A 22,320-nucleotide genomic window follows, 5' to 3' on the forward strand; every position below is an offset into this window, starting at 1 on the left:
ATGCAGTGAACCTTGCCATCCAGCTCTGTAAAGCTGTATTTTTAAAAATTCATGTTAAACGTACTTTTGCCAATATCCTTGATGAGGTTTCTTTAAGTGGCCAAACCACCCATTCACAACAATCAGAATGGGGCAGACGCACCAAATCTTTAGCACAAAAAGGGAAATTTTTCTCCATAACTGTGTACTTCTTTGTACATGTTCAATACATTAGGTAACTACATATATCGATATTTAAATGCATTTATTGAAATATACACACAGGTACAGAAGTATTTGTACACACACAGCTGATCAAGTAGGTCTGGGCTTAGCTACTTTTTCATCTCCAAAAAAGATCACGTATTCTCAGGCGAAACAAGTTACTTGACATATTACTGTCAGAAACTGAGTGTTGAAACTCAACGGCAGCATTTCCTATTTTATTTTAATGAAAAACAGTGTATAAATTCACACAAAATAAATAAACTGTGTTTATAAGATGCAAAGCATGGATGTTGAAATGTAAAAATGGAAGTTATGCAGGAAGTGGTGTTAGTATCTTGATTCAAAATAGGAGTGTATGTAAAAATCAGGACTGGAATTTCCCATCGTTGTACGAACAATTTTATTTTCAATTTCACCTTATCCTTCTCGTGCAGAGAGCAGAATGACAGGCTAGACACAGAAACAAATATTGGCAGAGACAAACGGAATTTATTACCTTTATTGTATACAATTACAAGCACTGTGACACTCTGACCCATAAAGAGAAAGGAAACTAAGAGAAATAACCTGTAGATGAAGCCAAAGATCCTATAATCCTATTTCCAAGTTGACGGAGGTTGTCCTAAAACAATTTAAAGAAAAGATGCATTTTCTGTGCTAATTTGTGATCAGTATTAAATGCACTCAAGAGAGGATAAATTCTTTTGTAGTCTAAAAGTCTTACAAACTCTTACACTTGTAAGGAAATGAGTTTATCCCACTCTGCTGATTAGAGAGAACTGTTTTGTAAAAATTTGTCTGTCAACATCCAGGTAAAACTTCGATTTCTTTTACAAAGGATGTGAGGAAGAAGTGCTGTATACAGTAGGTTCATGTTCACAGTCTACTATCTTGGCAGCTGTACTTCTAGTAGTTTGAAACCTGTAGTGTAAAGCACTACTTACCCCAAAAGATGCCCTAGATTTGGTTTTGGGGTTTCTTAACACACTGTACTTCTCCTGAAAAAGAAAAAAATCCTGCCTACTCTCCTCTTGCAGTCCCAATTCATTTTCTAGTCTGGTATCAATTTCAGGAAAATCAAATTATTAATTCATAGTTGTAAGAACAAACTGGGCCATCCCGGAGCTCTGCATACTCTCAAGTGCACAGCTGAAGAATTTCTAGTGGCAAGATTTATTCCAATATCTGAAACCAATGGATTTTTTCACATTTAGCTTAAATAAGGCATAGCAGTGAAATGTGCAAGCCACTGACCACCCAATCAATTTAAGATAGCCTCTACTTTTTCCAACACTTCAAATAAAATTAAGCTCTCCTGGCAATATTCCATTTCTGTTAATTTGCCAATTTTTGGATTCTTAAGAAATGCCCTGTATATAATCAAGAATTTACCAGGAGAACAGAGATCTGCTTTGACTGACAGGAAGAAATTTCCAGCCTGTTAGAGGGGAAAAATTACTGCCAGTGTTAACCATGACCAACATTAACACAGACAGCATACAAGAAAACTCACAAGACACAAACATTCCTTGGACTTGATCACCATCACTGTCCCATAATTTTCTTCTTTTTACTAGTTAGGGAGCTTTGGCTTCCCCAGGGATCCAAAACCAGGTGACCGCTCATCACACAAGCAGGTCATAGCAAGAGAGCATCTTAAAAATTCCTAGACCTTCTGTTTTAATTTTCCCAATATAGGTCTGGCACAAGAAATCTGATGTAGTCAAGGAACAGCCCAACTTGACAACAGCATTCCCTTGCTCATAGCAATCTGCACATCACCAAAACTGCTCATAGCAACACAACTGCAAAATTATTCTTATTTTAGTAATCTCCATGTAAAGCACAGGCTTATGCCTCTCTTGCAGCTATGCTCTCAGACTCTAGAATTATGAAAGCCAAGATTGCTTCTAATATCAGCCACCTTCACATTTTAGGAATGCCAAACATTCACAGGCTCTCAGCACGGAGCATATGCTCCAGCTCATCAGCCCAGAGATTTTGATGGCAATAGTCACAATAATTTCACAGTTACAGAAAATAAATCTTTCCATACTCTACCATTTTCCAAGTTACGATACAAATTTTACCACTAATTCCTAGCTGTGACTTGTTCAGAGAACAACTCATATAAAATGGGATCTAACTGGTGGTGTGCTACGTTCCTGTCACAGGCCACTGAAATTTCCTGCTCTAAGCCCCAGCCTAGCCAGAAGCGACCTAGCCCCAAACTTCACTTAGAGGAAAGGTTTGACGCCAGCTGCCACCAGACTTGTCTCCATATCTGCAGTGATCACAGCCAGTACCCTTCCCAGCTACATGACAGCCCCTTAGGAGATGCTCTCACTGTGCCGCCAGGTGCCCAGCAATCCTGGATGCAAACAATCGCAACAGGCAAACAGCCCTCAGCAGACTCATTCTCTCAGCAGACTACAACTCCTGGCACGGAAAGGAAAACACTGGAGGATGTTTGGCAGTCCTAGTAAAGGAAAAAGTCACTGAACAGGAACTTGTCATTTCTCTTGCTCAATCTAATCTCCATCTTCCTTCACCCAACTCAAACCCAAGAGCAACACAGTCAGTCTTCCACTGTTAAGTCAGTCCCATATGTGTGTTTGTGGGAGGGACATGTCTCTAGACAAAAGCATGTGTGCTGATGCCTACAAGAAGGGTCAGTCACAAAAAACACTTTCCCTAAAAAAGCTGAGATCAGCTACTGGCAATTTAAAGGAAGTAGATTCTAGTGTTCAAATTGCAAAGTCATAGCCACATCACCTGCAGGACCAACCTGAAAACACACAAAGAACAAATCTGAAGCTATTTAGCAGCATCCTTGGAGAAACACTACCTGTAGGTTACCTCAGCACTGAACTGCCAGGGCAAGGACCATTCAACTCCTCACCTCCTTCATGCTTCAGGGGTATCCTCCCTGATCTTTTCTTTCCTACACTACAGCACTTACTGAGGCAGCCAGGCCAGCACTGCAGGAACTTGCCGCAGCAGCAGTTACTTCTCTCTCTGGTGTGTTTAGCAAAGTGCTGTTTTACTTCCACTGCTCACACAGCAGTTGACACTGAACGTAGAATAGGCAAGTAGACCTGTGCCCAGAACCTCTGCCCAAGGTTAATACTGTGGTAGGACTTGCCTTGCAGCACTCATCCACACTCTCCAGTTGTCAAGGAACGTAAACAAAGTCAGTAAACTTCATCTTGAGTCACTCAGACATAATAATTTCAAAAGTCACTATACAGGATTGCTACAAAATAAGCAGAGTTATCTGTAAAGATAGTAAAGACACCCATGCAGATATAAAACGTAAGTTACATAAGTTTAAACAGATCAGGAATTTAACTTATCTTTGTGTACTCTGCAACGTGATCTACCATTACTGAGACCCATCTGCCAGAGTTCTGTTTTCTTCCTTCTCAACTTCAGAGACCAAAGGTAGCTCAGATTTTTTGGTCACAGGGAATATAAATAGCCAGAGGTCACACTTCCTTACTAATGGCTCTAACATCAATGTTAGCAGGACCACATTTTAGGCATTTAATAAATAACAGCTTTTGCCATGTTTTATATACTCAACTAGAAAAATAGGAATAAAAAGACTACATACAAACTGCACAGCTATATACACACCCTACACAGAATGCAAAGCTAAAAATGTCACCCCAAAGTCACCATTTCTGTATGAATCACTAAAAAATTCAGTCAGTCATTGGGATTTTTTTTATTGACTGTACAGTGCTAAGACAATTACAAAACCCTCTGACAAACAGGAGCCCTTACCAGCACCCTCAGGACCCCAGCAGCCCCACTAGGACTTTACCCACTTTCCCAAACAAAGGAAAATTCTGCTGTTCAAATTACACCCTTAGGGACACACTGCACAACCCTTCTGACTTAATTTTATTTTTTCAATAATACCACTGCAAACACACTGAATGCTAATAATAAATAAATTATTCAAATATTCAGTCTCTACGGAAGCACCATGTGAATCATCTTCCTGAAATTGTCAGGTATCCTTGGCGGGGGGGGGGGGGGTGGTAAAAAAAAGAAAAAGCTGATTTAAATAATTATGCCATGTGAATGAACAGTGATTTATTTTAACAAGGAGAGATAGTAGCTTTGCTGTTAATTCAGTAAGTTGACCCAAACTAAGTCACCAGCAAACAGAACATGACTATCACCATTGTTTCAAAGACAGTGGAATGGCAGCTCAGAGAAGCAAAAGCTGAAGACATGATGAAGTCAGAAGGTTTAGCAGACTGCTGATGAAAGTAACTACATTGGAACTAGACACGCAACCCCCCATATATCTGCACAGTCCTTTTCCAAGTGTATCTCTCAGAGTAAAGAGTTCAATTAGGGGGAAAAGAAAAAACAAACCAAAACCCAAAATACACTTCCCCGCAAAAGCTAATGGACAGCTCTACTGCTTTTTACAGTTAAGTTCCCCCTGTTTAAAGTTATTCCATTAGTGGAGCACTGGAATATGATGCAGAGCCAATATTTTGTAGACTGAGAGCTCTGAGCAGTGAAAAGCACCATTATTATCCTCATCTCACAGAGGACAAAATCAAGAACTTATAACCCCAAAGCAACAAAATGTATTCAGATTCTTGGGAACATGAGATGCCCAAATATGCATTAAGAAATTAATGTTTAGTTGGATTTGGGCCTTTGACTCTTGCCCAAGACTGTGTTATAGATCACAGCACCTAAATCTACCAATCCTAAGGCTGGATTATCTTGCATTGCTTTTGGCTTTTTTCTTATGGTCACCATGACATTTAGTATTATATAATATTAAATTATCTGTAATAGATACGCTCTCTTGCCCTGTTCTTTTTGTTTGCACCTCTAGGCAGTAGAAGAAATGAGAGCATTTCTCTCCAAGGTTGGTTTTCTTCTGAGGTGTGACATGCAATTCTGAAGGTTAAGCACATGTGAGACTTGCTGAAGATTCTCATCTTTCAGCTCTCCCCTGTTCCTCCTTTTCCTCAGCCCTGTTAGCACCAGAAGGTACAGATACCTTGTGTTCCATGATGGGCTCTCTCCCCTATATGCCTAGGACTTGGACCTGTTCTGCTTGCCCAGTGGAAAGAGCAGATGAATTGAATTTCCACCAGGAGAAAGAAGGCCACTAAGCTTGCAGGGTCTCCTGGCTATTTGTTGGTGGTGGTGACAAAAATATTTCAAATTTTCACATTATTAGTGAGAAAATGCATGTGGCTGCATGCACACAGGCATCTTCTCTTAGTGAATTTGTGGTCAAGTTCCCTCTTGAAAGTAAAAAAACAACTCCTCCCAGCTTCTCCAGAGTAAAGGCTGAGTAGCTGGTGTGGGCAATACTTGTCCAAAGAAACCGGGCCCTGCTGTTGTTACACTCTTATCGTAATACCACTATTAACATAAAAACATAGGCTGGATGTCCTCATTTGTAAGAGTGAAAGTTTCTAATTCCCCTTTCAAGGGAAACAAGCAACAAATGCCCCCTTTCTGCCTCCTCCCTGCTGGTTTATTTCCACCTCACCAACTGTTTCTAGCTAACGCTTGGGAAGGTGAAGTCCCAAATCTGCTCTCATTTCTTACAAATACTGAATGGAAAAGAGATTAAATGGTTTATTTTGGACATTTCAAGGATTCTCAAGCTTATTAGAGAAGAAAAAGATCTCTGTACAATTGTATGCACATGTTCAAAATAAACTGGTTCCTCATCTTTTTATGTAGGACATCCCACTTCTGGTCTGTCCACAGTTCATACAAAATAAAGTTTCCTATTAGGAATGCAATTTTCTAGCTCAAATAACTCATCATTCTCAACTGAGAATAAAGCGATCCACGTGCTTTGGCACCTTCTTTAAAGTCTCACATTATGGCCAGGTGTCACACTAAAATGTGAAAGCCATCAACCTGGACTGAGGGCATTAAGGGTCAATCGAGAAGCAGTGCCCAGAGTTTCCATTTCTACTCTGCAGCAGAGGAGTCTCCATCTCATGCTGGTTTTGGTGACACCTGACCCTGTGAAGACAGTGTCTTCCAACTCTTTCCTGTCAGAGCTTCTCACAGGTGGTGCCAGCTACAGCCATGGCAGCTGGACCAAGGCAGATCGCACACAGGCTGCTGCAAGCATCAGAGAAGAAAGCGTCTCTCTCATACAGTGCTTTCCCAGAGGAGAAGAGGATAAGTCATCCCCAGGTAAGCATCCTATCACTTGCTCTGTTCTGGCACATGAGGATGCCTATTCTCTGCAGCTGCTAGCAGAGAAAGAACTAAGCAGCCTGTGAAATCTGAGGAGAGCAATCCCTCCTTTCTTGGCTCCCTTGGCCAAGAAGGACCAGAGGCCACATGCAACTCCTCACTCCTCCCCTTCTGCATTCTCGAGGCAAAGGATTTTTCCAATCTTTCTTTTCCATCCTCATTAAAAGAGAATCATGACTTCCAAGGAAAGCCATGCTGTCTGAATTCAGTTCACTGACTGCTGCAATCCAGTTCGCACGTGTGAACCCAGGTCTGCAAGATCTTTGAAGAAAGAGTTGATATCTTTGATGTAACATCCACAGGCAGAAGACTTAAATCGTGCTGATTGTCAGAACAGGAAGTGGAGGACCCTGCTCACACAAAAAAGCAGACAGCATGGCAAGGATCGCAGCTCTACTTCCAGTAGGTCAGGCACAACTGGAAGGGGAACCATCAAGTCTCAGTGAGGACACCCGCCTCCATTATTTTTTTTCAACAGCAATAGGGACTGGATGACCCAGATTCACCTTCCTTCCCCAGATGATGAAGAAAAATCAAGACAGAACAAATGTGATACAAAAAGGCATTGCAATATGCTGCATTTAATTTATTAAAGTGTGAGGGCAAATAAGATTTAAAAAGAGTAATAACTGTTGTTTTGGGGCTTTTTCCCCCCAAAGGGTAGTTACAACTATAAGAAACTAAACCAAACCCCTCCACAGTCCAATTACATCTTACAGATGGCACTCAGCCACTGAAATTTATACGACTGCTGCTAAAAGGTAATTTGAAGATGCATGTTTAGTTTATTCAATGTCAGATATATTGACAGCAAAATAGTTTTATTATTACCACTGATCTGTGAGCAACTGCATGCTCAAGTCTGTAACATGAGCTTAACACTCAAGATCAGAGTAGAGGCAACAGAACTGCCCTTTTCAGAACACCATATATTAGTTTTAAGGTTTTGAAGTTAATGTGACTATGGCCCCACCTATCTCCCCCAGTGTAAGTTCCTGAAGAGTTTAGAATATGTCTAAATATTTTCCACCGTAAGGACTTTCTCCTGACATGTATTTTATTATACAAAAATGAATGTGTTATGACAGATCAGAACAGAAAAAACAGTGGGAACATACAGCAGGTTAAAAAAAAATTAAGCCATGATTAGAAACAAACACACAATATGTACAATAACGAGCTACAAAAAAACAAGAGAAAAAGAAAAGCAGCAAGAGCAAAAACCTGTTTTATATGGAAATCCAGAAGGCTAGAACACAGCAATTTCCAGGGACACACAGGTAAGTTTTGAGAGAAGACATGAGAGTCTGGTAAGACTGAAGGTCCTACCTAAATTAAGCTCTGCATGGGACTTCTCGAGAAGACCGAACAGCGCAAGGACATAGGGAGCAACCGTCACCCAGCGGAAGGAGTTCACGACTGCAAAAAGCACCTAGGCAGGTGACTTACACAATACAGAGTAACTGGTTAGAGAGTTACAGTACCATGATCCTCACAAAAAAAACTAAGGCAGCCACCTTGGATCTAATAAAATCATAGACAAAAAAAGAATGGCATAAATATATATTTCAAAATTCTTCAATAAATACAACGACAGCCAGAAAGTAACAGAGAATTAACCCTGCTCATGTCAAAAACATGAAGGACAGAGAATAGCTACAATGAATTTTAGCCTCCCTTTCTCTTCCTTTGCTGTTTTGAGGTACACAGATAACCGTTTTCTCAGTCACTTTCTCGGAAGATATGTTAAACTCTTTACAATGGTTAAGATTCTTTTGCCAAATAGTTCTGATATAAAATGAATGGAAACCAGGAATATCTACAAATCTTCTTGGCTAAAAAGAAGCACTACTTACTTACATTGTGGACTTTTTTTTCTCTTCATTCCTCAGACCAGAAAAAGAACACTTTTCTTAACAACTCAGAAGAAATGAGGTGTGACAAGTGCATGTGAGTATCACATTTACTGAAATTACAGAATTATTCTGTATTATTGTCTATAACACAGTGAACATTCTTTTCAACATAGTAAAACAATTATGAAGTAAAAATAGTTTAAAATCCCTTTGTTACTGTGACTTTTGTCAATCAAAAGGCAGTACTATAACTTGAAACCAATAATTGAGTCAATTTTTCATTCTCCTCTTTGCATTAAGCTGAATATAAGCACTGGAAAAAGACTTCAGATGGTCATGTTACATAGACGACAAACATCTACACCTTGTCTCACACCTCCCTGCACTGCTACCATTCCTCTACACAGGTCTTCTGGAAAAAGACACTTAGAAGCAGCAAAGTAGTGGAGGCATTATTTCCAATCTGCTTAAGCCTGTACATTAAAGAGCCTACTGTAGGGAAAAATCGAAAGACAGAAAGGAAAGCAAAAACACAGAAAGGAAGGCTTGGTTGATTTATCCTCTTGCTTTAAAATTATAACCAGAAAGTGTTAAAAGATTACTTTAATTAAGTTTTTCTTCATACTCTCTCATCCTTCCAACCTCAGTTCTATCACGCATATTATAGTCCAAATTGGCTGCGTTTTCCACTTGAAATGACAACGCAGAATGCCAACTCAGTTAAAGCTCTGTTTGGCTTTGTTAGTTGCTTGAAAAGGCAGTCATCTCTTTTCTCTATTTCTTTTAATATGTTGCAAAGTTTTGGGGGTTTAGATTTTCCATCCCAATGTGGAAGGCAGAAGAAGGAAGAGAACAGTGTATTATTTACTGTGAGATGGCTTTACGCAACAACTGAGATAGGGAGGACTACAAAAATAGCTGTTATTAATTCCTGGTATCTTGCATCTTAAGAAAAGGTAAAACGTATCTGCTATATAGACTTGACAGAGCAAGTTTATATTTTATGAACTCAGATTACGAAGACCATATATGTGCAGATACCCATTTAAAATCAGAATTGTTGAAAAAATGAAACAAATCAAGTTATTTCACAATAGGTCTTTTTTCTTACAAAAAAAAATTTTAAATCCAGTGCTTCTCATTAGGAAGGACTGTAAAGGTAGCAGATCTATCTGATCAAGACTAAAGCCAAAAGCTGCTAAACTCTACAATTTATACCATCTCATAGTGTTAAGAAATAATCGGAATGCTTTAATGTATTTATTCATTTGAACAAATCCCAGCATAGATATTAAATAGAATTCTGCAAATTTTTAGATATGTGCAAGGAATTCACTTGAAAAATATTCTCAGGTAAACCTGAAATGCTGGATTACTTTGGTGTGTAGAAGACAATACTGCCTGACAATGAATTACTTGCTTGTGTGCCATGAGTAAAGCTCCATCCAAGCTGATTGGGAGAAATGCTCCTGAGAACATTATATAGCATTTTCTGCCAGAAGAAAGACCAGAAAAGTCTTGGCACCAGGAGAATGAACAAAATAGTGAGACAATTCATGGATAAATCCTTGCAAAGACCATAAAACAATCCTCAGTGGTGGAAGTTACTTTGCACCATAGAGAAACACTTGTGGTCTGGGGACACAGCCTTCTATGTTCCTAAGACACCTCCATTAAGAGTGATGTACGCAATGGTAGAAATATAAACAGACATAGCAGTGAAAAACTATTTTAAGAAGTCTGGTAAGATAGACTGAAAATTTTCAGCTATCAAAACTGCAGTCATATAGCTTCTGTTTATGTTGTCCATACAACGGAAATTAGATATTTAGCACTGTTCTATGAATATAAACACTGTTAAACATGGTAGCTTTCTTGAGACAAACACTCTGCAGCTGTTTTCCCCACTACATCATGGCTACCTACCTTCCGGTACCTTTTGCTATCAGCACACTTAAGGAGTGAAGAAAAGGATCTCTCTCAAAGAACAACCTTGTTTCATCCAGAGAGCTAAAAGCAGTGTTCCTGGAACATTTCCTTCTGGGCACTCTTTATCCACACAAAGGGGAAAAAAACCAAAAACCAACCCTTCACCATATATTACAGCAAGCAATTTAATGATCTGAGGAAAGAAAAAAAGCAGCAACTTTCACAGACTACACTCACTGTCCGTGGTAAATCATCATTTTCAAGGCACCAGATGTGCAATAAAGGAGACAGGATAAAGGAAACAAAAAAACATTTGGTTATTTCTTGCTGGGTGAGTATCAAAAAAAGCTGTGCAATTTGCAGAAGTTATTTGTCAAGTAGAATAGTTACTCCAAGACATAGTATCTACCACCTACCTTGTAGAAGGGCTCCATTTCTCTTGAAAAAGGTGCTTCCTGGCCAAATGGGTGGACCTGATGTGCTAAAGGGAATAAGAAAGAAGTGTAAAGAAAATCACAGTTGCATTATAAGTTGCAATTATAAGTTACTATTTGCATGAATTCTGTTTTGTTCTTAAAGCTAATGTACCATCATGACACTTTTGCCTTCAAGCAAGGGTCTAAAATTTCCTGTTAAAAATAGGTTAATTTGATTCAAGATTGACATTCTCTTCACAAGGAAAAACCTCCTCAGCAGAGCACACACCCACACTCTCTTGGAGGAAGGGAGAAAAAAGCAACTAGAAATAAATAATAAAAAACATCAAATCAGTGTCAAAATTATTTACTGAATTCTCAGTACAGCAAAATATATGGCCTTTCCCAAAGATACTTGCTAAAAACTGAAATGTTTTAGGGCTTTCACTCAGCCGTGACAATACGCTGTCCCACGCTAATGTGTCTGCCCAGGACAGCCCTGGCCAGAGACCAGGCAGTTCCTGTGCTTCACCCACTGAACCCCGTCACATGCATAGGTCCCCTCACGGCACCAGAAAACACAGCTCAACACACTGTCCTCCAGCACCAGCACTGACAAATCTCGGCCTTTGCGGTGCGCTCGGTGACCACAGCGGCTCCTGTGAGACCCTGTCAGGGCAGTGGCCATGGGGGCAGCCCGGTGTCACTGCCCGCCTGAACCAAGGCCCTGCCCTGAACTCACACAGGGCCAGGTCCCTCTTCTGCTTCACCTCCTGCTCATGCAGAGGCTGTCCGAAGGTGATGGCCTCCAAGAAGCCTCTCCTATGACAAGTGCAGCTGAAGGCAACAATATTTCAAACACAGGAGAGGGAAGAGGAGCGAACACCAGCAGGATCATCTGAACCTTGTTTCCTTCGATGCCTTGGAGCAGCCCCACAGTGCAGGGGGCAACAGACTGTGGAGCACCAGCTCAAACAACCTGTGGTGCTGGCAAGCTGGAGAAGAGGGGATGCTGTGAGGAAGCTTCATTGCAGCAGCTGCCTGCCACCACCTCTCCCGGTGAGAGGACCGAGGTGAGGTGACCCTGCTCCTGCCCTGGCTGCGGAAGAGGGCAGGGCCAAGTTGTTATTCTACATCTCCCACATCATTGCTGCAGGCATGGTCTGGGAGGAAAAGCTGGGCGCCCCACCAGAAGTGCACCATTTTGCCTCCACGGTGGTAATGTGTTGGGATCAGCCTCTGAGGACCTGGGCCCTACCACCACAATTCGTCCCCCTCCTGTTTTCTCTGGAACACAGTTACAAGACATGGTGATGAAAAAAGTGGCAAAAATGTGAATCCACAGTAGTGCTGAACAGACAGTGCTGGCATGGAGGCTGCCAGGGAGGAAGGAGTGGTGGGGGAGTGACCCCAACCCAGCTGAGCCCATAGAGCGGAGCCGAAAGGAGCCCAACCAAACCAAGCCCAAAGGAGCACAGCGGAACAGCTGGAAACCAGCAGCAACCCTGGGACTGACCTCCAGCACATCCGAGCGGTAGAAATGGCGGCACAGGCTGCCGGAACTGCAAGGAACTGAACCCAGTGGAGCAGCAGCACAACCCGACTCAGATGACCTAGCTTATGGGAGGTTTGCTTCTCACTGTTTTTAGCTGTTTTGGGCTGGGTGGCAGAAAATGCTATCCACAGGAGCCCCCTCACCATCTTGCCGATGTTCTCAATTACCACAGGAACGCACAGGAATGACCACCATATTGCCTTTGTCTGGGGAAGCCACATGGACCTACAGCATAGGTGGAGCATCTACCATCTTGTTTTTGTTTACGGTAGTGAATACCTTTATTTTGGATAAAATAGCTTCTTCTCTTTGTAAACCTTGGGAATAAATATTGTTGTTGTTATTGTGCACTTCTTATTCTATTGCTTTTTGCTTTCAGTAAATTGTTACCTCAACCCATAGTCTCTGCTCTTGTCCGTCCCTTACCGGAAGAGGTGAAGGAAGAGAATTGGCTTATTTGGAGTCTAATTTGCTGCTGGTGTTACAAACCAACACACACTTCTCCCAACAGTGCCGCTGACTGCAGTCCAGGTGTACCCCTCCTTCCCCTATGGCACAGCTCATCCTCTCCATGGCTGTCTGCAGGTTGTGCTGCCCAGAGAAGGAATGTCACCACCACTTCCACTCCTGCTGTGTGGGCAATCCTCAACAGGAGACGCTACCTGTAGGATTTTGCTGATGGGATCCAAGGGCTCAGGCACAGTGAGTATTTTAAAACCACAGTACCTGGGGGAAGTAACAATTTGTTACAGCATTGTCAAGACACATGGTAGGGACAGGCTGCCACAGAGTCTTTCCTGTGGTCAGGAAACGGGTTTCAAAATCCTCTACAGCTTGAAGACAATCATAGGTGTTTTCATATTCTAAGCTTTTACTGAAATCAGCATCGTGAAACAATGCTACCAATATATAAATATTTGCCCTATGCCCAAATTCAGGCACAATTTATAAGCAAGGGACTAAATATCCTTCAATAAGATCGCTGTAAGGCACTCTGCCTTTTTAAGGAGATAATCCTTCCTCTGTGGATGCAAAGCATGAACCAAGCCCCACATTCCATTTCTACTCAAAGCTACTTTTGTCTCCTCTTGAGTTGACGACTGCTACACAAAATGCAACGAAATGAAAACAGGTGCTGTCTATTACATTGACAGCATTAGCAAAGTTCTGATAAAATGCCATATAGAAAAAAACCCATTGCTTCCACGATTACTCTGCAGATAGTCTTGTGCTAATAAATAAAAAATTCACCATGTTAAAATAAGGACTGTATATAGATCCAAAGCAATTACATGAGTAATAAAAACCTTCAATACTCCTGAAGAAAATGGGGAATTGAGACAGAGAGGGAGAGAGAGGAAACAAAATGAACAAAAAGAAGTTAAGTAGGTCTACATTCTAAGTGCTGAAGAGCAGGGGGCATATGCTTGTCTGAACACACGCTCACTTCATAGTGCTTAATGCAACCAATTGTTTGCATTCCTTATAGTAAGCACCTGCTCTTCAGTGTAGCTCCTCAACTCATAGGAAGGTCAAGAGCTGTTGAGGGTATTCACACTCCTGTAGGATTCACTCCTGTAACATATGTTACAGTGCATCAGGGTCCTGCACAATCTCTGGAACAGGACCCATCAGGCTACAAATGGAAAGCCATAGCATAGTCTTGACACTGTACAGATTTGCCAGTCAGAAACCACAGTATAGCAACGATACACCTTTCAAAAGCCCAAGAGAAAAAAAAAAGTGAAATTCTGAAATGACACTGATGACACTGCAAAAGAAATTCACTCCCAGGCTGTCCTAAGTGGGTGGAAGAGGGTTAAAGGAGTGGGAAAAGCATATATATTTGAATAGACAAAATGTCTCCACTAGAGAAACAGCCATAGTGATTTATCTTATTTTCCAATTTGAAAAAAAGGCCCAGGACTCTCATAAAAATCTCCACCTGATTCAGCACGAACAAACATGAACTGAGAAAATTAACTGTGTCTTCCCAGGGAAGGAAGTTAAAGAATTAAAGCATGTAAATAATGTACTGCAGTGACTGTCAAGCCTTTCAAAACAACAAACTTCTGTGTTTGCAGGGCTTTGCTGAAGTTTAGCTATGTCTGATCTGTGTTAGATAATTTTTTTTTCTGTCCCCAAACTTTTCCATGTGAAGTCTCAGAGGGCATTAATTATTAAAACATATTTCAAGTTGACAAATCACAGGGTTGAACTATCTCTCACTTTAAAGTGTTCAAAAGCTGCTTCGTATCTGTTCCAGATTAAGAAACCATTCGAAGAAGTTCATTCTTCTAAAGGCCATCAATAAAAACCCAAAACATTTGGTCCATCCCAGACATTTTTTCAAACAAATTGTTTCTTCAGTGTAGCCTGTAAGTTATGAGAGAAGAATGGCTGGTTCTCCTACAGAAGTAACAGTATATTCTGCATTTAGGCAAAATAAAAATGCATAATCTGGGTTTATGATTTTCTTTTGTAATCAATACCTGATATAAAATTACCATTTATGCCATTAGCATTCTTGATGGAAGAGTTCTTCCCCAACTAAACACATTGACTGAAGTAATATCTCTTGGAAGAAAAGAAGTAAATAGTTTGAACTGTTATCTCACTGTGAAGAAACTTGGGGCCTAATACATATTTGTTATGCACACGTTTGGTCTGGCCTAACTCTGAGAAGCAGATGAGCACAGGGCACTTGCAGGGGTGGGTGGAAGATGGACCTTGATCAACCATAACAAGTTGATATTTCAAGCAAACATCTTGAAAGAACAATTTGTATAGTTTATGAATTAGACAACACATGAAACATCAACAGTTACCTGCTAAGGAGCATTGGTTTGATTTTCAGAAAATACTATTGTTTGAAGCATACCCTCAGCCAACAGGATATCCAGGCTGCAACAGTATTTGTAGCAAATGCATAAAACAGCATCCAGGGGTACAAGTTCAGACGCATCCAGTACACAGTCCACCTCTCCCCAAAGCATAGTCACTGGCACTGTGGCATCTGTGCACCACCACAGTAAATGAAGTATTCACAGCCTGCTGAACCTGTATCTCAGAGAACTGATGGGGGATGGTGTTTAACCCCTAAGGAACTGGGAGCCACTTCTGATCAAAGCCCACCTTTCCCGTGAATGTGCTAGCAATTTTTAATGGCAAGTGGGACTTGATTTCCACTCAAAGCAAGCAATGAACTGTTCTTTCTCTGAAGACACAACCAGCAGGAAACTTTGTTGTACCACTGGGCCCCACACATGGGAAGCTTCTTGACTGCAGGGATTTTTCTGAGGAAAGGCTTTTCCATAGGAAAATGTTGCTTTGCTGAAATCTAAAACATTCTACAGGAATGTGTTGATTTGAACAGTTTCTGATGGAAACCACGCCAATATGAAGGCTGTCCAGCCAGTGAGGGTTCATGGCAACTGGCCAGTCCAACCAGGAGCTCCCAGGGCATACAGAAGCAACAATGTGTGTTAGCCCCCCAATCAATTATTTCTATCAAAACGTATGGCGGACATTTATAAAAATCTTCAAAATAAACTTAAAAAAGGAAACATAAATCCTTTGTCTTCTGGAATTCACATTAGAGCAAGGAGACTGCAGTCTTAAAGCCAAGCACTAAAAAAAGCCAGAGTAAGAATTCTCTTGCACAGTTGCAGTATTTCACAACTATGCCAAAAGCTCTCACAGGCCTCTTTGTCAGAGAGGCTTGATTAATAGATTTAAAAAGCCCAAACAACTAAAAATTCAAACCAAATTCAATTGTGTGGGACTACACACCACAATTAAGGGATTATGAAAACACAGAAGCCAGGCAATAAATACAGGCCAATGACTATGTTACCAAATATGTCCACAGAGTGATGGTAAAGCAGGAAGACACGGAAAGGGGGGAAAGCAAATGTACAAGACAACACCAGCCCCTGAACACAAATTTCAAAGGCCTCTGAAGCTGGGACTTACTAGCCCAATGAAGGACAGCTCAGTGGAGAGGATGGGAAACTGCTTCACACACACAGCTTAGCCCACTATGGCTAAGAGGAGACAGAATCAGCTGCTGGGGGCATGGCTGGTGCCAAAGTACATCCTGGCTCTCAGGAAAGCCTAGACTACAGGGCAGGACAGGTCAGTAAAGGACAGAAATATGAACAGCGTCAGCTGTAAGCTAACAAGCTGCTGCTCACAAAATACCCAACACAGCCTGCAGTAGGCAAACAGCTGCTAGACCACAAACAGGCAGCAAGGAAACAAAGGATGTCCTCTCCAACCCTTACTAGTGGCAAAAATGATGGGAACCAGAAAAGATGATTTACTGAAGTGCCTCTACATCCAGCTCGACCCAATACACTGCAACCACCTCCCTTTGCCCTGGGAGTTATCAAGACATATCAGGAGAAATGCCAGTTATGAGGACAGCTATGCAACTGAAAATTCCTGGGAACAGAGGCTGCTGCTGCTAGGTGAAGGGAGAGAAGGCATTGCTGTACCCATGCTGTAAGTATTCCATTACCAACCATCCACAGTGCAAAATGCTCCTCTGCCAAGTCTTCCCTCTGGCAAAGAGGAAACTGAAGGAAATCTCAAGGACACCAAATCTAGAAGCAACAAACCATTTTGTCAAAGAGTAACCAAAGAAGCATCTTGCAGGCATAGAAACCCACTTTGAAAAGTTTCTGAGAAGCAACTAAATCACAGTAAGTCTTAGGTTCAAGTTGCTGATAACAATAGCTGTAGATGCCTTATCTGGATGGAGCCCATCAAACCCTGTATCTAGATGCAGCAGGGAATGATGCTCTTGACAAGCACATTCAGCTCTGGATGCCAGCAGAGTGCAGACTGCTACTATAAGGTATATAAATGGTTGTCCAACTAAGCTGGAAGACTTCGGTTTTTACCATTACTTGAGAAGTAAATTTAGGATGGTGCTGTAACCGAGGAAAAAAGCTAAAGTATGTTTTTGTGGGAATACAGCATTCCTTGATGCTGGAAGATGAATAGTACTTCCTTACGGCAATCATCCTGCGTAAGGCATGGGAAATGTTCCCAACTACAGAGGTGAGCAGCCTTCTTGGCTCCTGTGCTGAACAAACATGGTCTGCAGAGCTGCTGTTGAATGGCCCAGGAGGAGGTCACTTGGTCCAAACCACACTGCCATGAGCTTGCAGAGTGAACACAAGACAGACAGCAGCTCCTTCTGATTGGTGACTCTTCTAACACTTGTCAGCTCTTCACTGCTTGCACTGGAGACCTCACATCCTTCCACTGTTGTATCAGCTTCCTTTTCTACACTCTATTTTAATGCCATTACTGCATGGGGGCGAACAACACTACTGCACTGCAAAGAGGGTCTAATTCTCTCTGTCTGGGTATATAACCATAGTTGTTTTAATGAATTGATCACTGTCATTATACATTTTGAGCAATACAGAAGTATTTATTTACTGCTGGACCTGTAATACTTGTGTTTTGCTACTGAGGAAAAGAAAAAGTCTAATCCTTGCCAGCAGCTAGCTGGCAGTTAATATTGCAATTAGCAATCACCCAGCAACAAAACAAGCAAGCTTCCTCTCCAAGTAAAGTGAAAAAACCTCTACTAACCCAGGCCAATGACAATACATTTTTAAAAAATCTTGAAGGCTGGTGTTCAGGTATTTCCTGACTTCAATGAAAACTGATTACTTTAGAGATTTTAAATATATAAACCCATTACTCCATCTCCTCAAATTTTCCGTAACTGACAAAACATTATTGTTAAAGAGTTTTGTGAATTCACAGTACAGATTTTTAATTTATGACTGCTAATCTAATATTCTGGCAATGCTTCTCTTTTCTCTGCAATTCCCTCTTTTACTGTCTCTTGGTATCTCTCACTTACTGCAACATGTGAGATTGAGACTTTAAGCTCCTGGATGGAGTCTTTCCTGGTTTCTCTAGGGTGTCTAACACATTTTCAAGTGAAAAATAAAATTTTGATCCCTTGCGCACTCTAAAGAAGTTTTCTATATGACACAACTGCCAAAGGAAATATATCTAAATTTCATTAAAGACTAAAGAAAAGTTGCTGATGAAAGCCACTCACGAACAAAATGCCTGAAAACAAAATTTAATGCTTTTTGAAGGATGAAGTGAAAAGTTGGTCAAATCTTTACATTCTCCAGATAGCCAAAGCCATTCTCCTGGCACAGTCTTCACTTTAAGTAATTAACCAAGAACATGGGGGGGGGGGGGGGGGAAGGCATGGAAGGGGAGCAGGGGGAAGAAAAGTTAAAAAAAAACTTCTCGCATTTCCAGAAGCAGGGATAAAAATGGTAATTCCTAATTTCAAGAAAAACATGGTCATGTGTCCTTTGGAGCCAATCAATGACTTTGCTGTGGTGCTCAAAAGGCCCCTCTCACTGCTAGTGTGATGTATGAAGCCTTCTCATCCCCTCCGTGAGACCCTGTAGCCTTCAGCCAGAATGCTGATCTTTGCTGAGAGCTGAATATGATTTATTTATGGACAACAACACAGGGTTTGTTTAAATAAATTAAAAGATCGTAATTTCTAGAGAGTTGTTGTTTCAAGAGAGATGGCTATTTGAGGTACACGAGCCTCACAGTGCAAAATGAAAATCTCTCATTAATCTGTGTTTAAATATTTTAAGATGTATTTTGTGAACACAAGACAATTCTATCTTGAATAGAACAGCTGAACACTGCAACAGGAGAATGTCCAGACATATTTGAAAATTCATGGTGAGGAAACCGTCCCATGTTACTTTTAATTAAAAAAAATTTGTCTCCATTGGGAATTGGAAGAGGCTGTCTATCAGCCTCCAGTTCTAATTCTGCCTCTACCACTGAAATCACACAGTGACTCCAGGCAAGTAATTTCATCCTTTCTATCTGAATTTTATTTTTCTTCTTTTGTCCTAAAAACAGGCTTACTGACACAGACTACATATCTCTGGCAGGAATAAAGAATCGTTAAGTAACAACACAATAGGTGGGGGAATAGTCTTTTGAAGTCCATGTAGTTAAGGAGGGACCAACACAGCTCACTTCTAGAGCATAGTTGTTATTTGTTCCCACTTCCCTTGCTTTGAAGTAAGGAAAAATACAAGGTTACTTCACATGCTAAAGTGCTCTATTTCTCCTTATTTGACAACTGCTATTAAATGGTTCCTAGACTATCTATTGCTGGATGAATAACTGGTCAGGCAGGGGAAACTTCAGAGTTACCTAAACTTGCTCCTGTGCTACAGAGAGTGCCTGTGCCAGCTCAAGCAGGAACCACAAGTCAGTGCTCTGAAGCCCAGATGAATAGAATATTCCATTTACAGACAGCCACTAGCCTCTGAGTCTACAGAGGACTGTGGCCTCTTTTGGGCTACAGCAGCATCAAACACTGACCTGGCCAGCAGGGAGAAGTTTGATTCTCTTCTAGTCTACAAAATCAGAAAAGAAGCACTTAAGTTTTCTGCTTCCATTTGCTGCAGAACAAGTGATGGGAAACAAGAGGTTCAGTTCTGGTTTGGTTTTACTTGCTTAATAGTGCACTGGAAGAAAAGAAATTCTTTATTCTCAGGTTCTGGAAAACAAATGAATCCTAGAAATTGTCTATACCTAAGGCCCACCTTCACTTTAAACTTAATGTAAAAAGTCTGCTCTAATAATTAATACTGCAGTACAGACAAGGCTCTAGAGAACATCCACACTGACCACCTGAGCAACTGAACTGCAGTGAAACTGCAGAGCTATTAACCAGGCACAACACTGTAATGTTCTTCTAAAAGAAGGATTCTCCCAAATCTAAACTGATTAATTTTTTTAAAAGCTTAAGGTCACACAATTTACTTCTGTTATTCTAGTCCTGAATTCTCCATTTATTATCTTGTAGAATTTCAAACAGCTTTGCTGATAGACCTGCTCGGATTTCAGAAATATTTCCTTCATGAGGCTCCTACTCACGTCTCTAACCATGGCTTAACCATGGCCTGTCAGTCCGCTGGACTTGAGGGTGACGATATGCACACGTCTGCTGGAACGGCTCATCACCCATTCCTGAGAACACACCACTTGTTCATTTTAAAGACACCAATGTACCTTGAACATGCACAAAGTTATAAACGTGCATATGCAAATGGGCAAATCTGACCTCAAATGAAACAGAAATAGATGGGAAAAAAAGGGGGGGGGGGTAAGGCCTTAAAGTTGTGTGTGTGTTTGTGTGTGTCCTCCACCAATTGCTTTATGTTGCTTGCTGAAATGTTGCTTGTTTATCTGGAATGGTGTGATTCCCCATTCCACCAACGTAAGTACTACGGGAACTTACAACTAAGCATGACCTGCAGGCTGCTGCCAGTATGAGCTCCCCCTCCACCACTTGCTCAAAGCCAGGGCGCTTACCAGCTGCAATTTTCCATACTTGGTCTTTCTCATTAATCTTGAATGAATGTGGTTCAGATGATTCAAAACTAATCTGGCTTCTGGAATTACAGCAGCACAGGACAAACGAATGTTTAACCTCTCCCCTGGAACATTTAACCTCTCCCAGATGCTAAGGGTATTTTTCCCTGGGAAGCTTAATGTGCTTATAGGATCTGCGAAACTGCTCCAGAGGAGGCTGCAGAGATTTGTATTCACTGGGCCATATACCAAAGTGTTTGATGCACATGTCAGAAAGTTATGTAAAAGCAGAAAATACAATGACGATGATGATGACGACAACAGCAGCATCAAAACAGAAGTATTCACATATTTGAAAAGCCTCAATTACATATTTTATCATATCAATTCTACCTCTTCATGCATATCTATTACATGAGTCCTGAATTCAATGGTCATGCCCTTGTTCCCCAGAAGATCTGAGCCTGAGGACCCTACTGCACAGCAAGCAAAGTGCTCAAAAGATAAATGACAGATAGTTTGTGGATTACCACCAACACAAAAGTTTAACGCATAAATAACGTGTTATCCTTAGAGATACATTTTTAGAAATAAACTGCTAAGGCATAAAAAATTTAGTATCAAAATGTGTCAGTTTTCACTCATTCATATTCCCAAGATTATTCATTTTGAAGAACTGAGAGCTGGAGTTTAGGAATGGGGGAGAGACATACCAATACACACATAAAAAACCCTACAGCATCCAACAACAGGCTGCTTCACCCCAGGGTCTGGGTCTACAGATGCAACAAAAAAGACAAAAGAGAATATAGCTTCTTTTCCATTCAGAAGCATTGTAGAGACACCACCTATATCAACTCTCCCACCCACAGAGCTGTAAAGAAATCATTTCCATTCAGAGAAAGGAAAACATACACACAGAAGTAACAACATATCTCCAAAAACACCCAGTAAACAGTGGCAGAGCAGGACCAGCCCCCACACACTCCTCTCAGCTCCTGCTGACAACCCAGAGCCCATACTGCTGTTTTTAAGGCTCCTCATGACTGACTCACACTAGCTGCACCTACAGTAGCTCAGCTTTTCTCCTAAAGGTATCCCAAATGTTTCAGGTTGACTGCAGAGGAAATTAAAAGATGAATTCTAATATGACCTCCACTTTACAATAAATTTAAAGCAAATGGCACAAGTTTGACCAAATTCTATTCTATCAGCTCAATCCAGTCAGGAGAAGATGAAAATTTTCCACTTATTCTTGAGAACTCTTCAACTCAACAAGGCCTCAAATTCAAGGGGCAGAGCAGATGAGACCTCACAGATACTTACACTGCAAAAGTCCCTTCCCTCTCTACAGGCTCTGACAAAATGAAGAATCCCACTGAACTGTGGTTAGGAAGCTTGTGTGATTTGGACTTCCCTGCTCTCCAGAACAAGAGTGATCCTAGTTAATTTTACAGGAGCAATAACCATAGCACCCAACTTCCAGTACCTTCTACTTAAAATTTTCAAAGCAGAGCTATGAAATAAAGGACTTCATACATTCAGCACACCTAACTGTAGACAAATACTCAGAGGACTTAATTTTGACTAATTTTAGCCACTTTCATTTAACAGAAAAATAAAACTCCCACCTGTAATGGGAAATAAAATTCAGTGTGCATCTTTATCCCTAATCCTTACCTCTATGAAC

The 22,320-nt window shown here is 41.0% G+C and overlaps 1 protein-coding gene across 9 annotated transcripts in view; it reads right to left on the minus strand.

Moving 5' to 3' along the window:
- Window positions 1–22,320, minus strand: part of FOXN3 (forkhead box N3) — a 212,251-nt gene that overhangs the window by 65,676 nt on the left and 124,255 nt on the right. For all 9 annotated transcript variants that reach the window (XM_082284248.1, XM_082284253.1, XM_082284252.1 and 6 more), the window contains one exon: window positions 10,676–10,740. In XM_082284248.1, the coding sequence (XP_082140374.1) occupies window positions 10,676–10,740 (65 nt within the window). The remainder of the gene's footprint in view (window positions 1–10,675; window positions 10,741–22,320) is intronic.

This window comes from Coloeus monedula (assembly GCF_965178545.1).
Source record: "Coloeus monedula genome assembly, chromosome: 6".
NCBI lineage: Eukaryota > Metazoa > Chordata > Aves > Passeriformes > Corvidae > Coloeus > Coloeus monedula.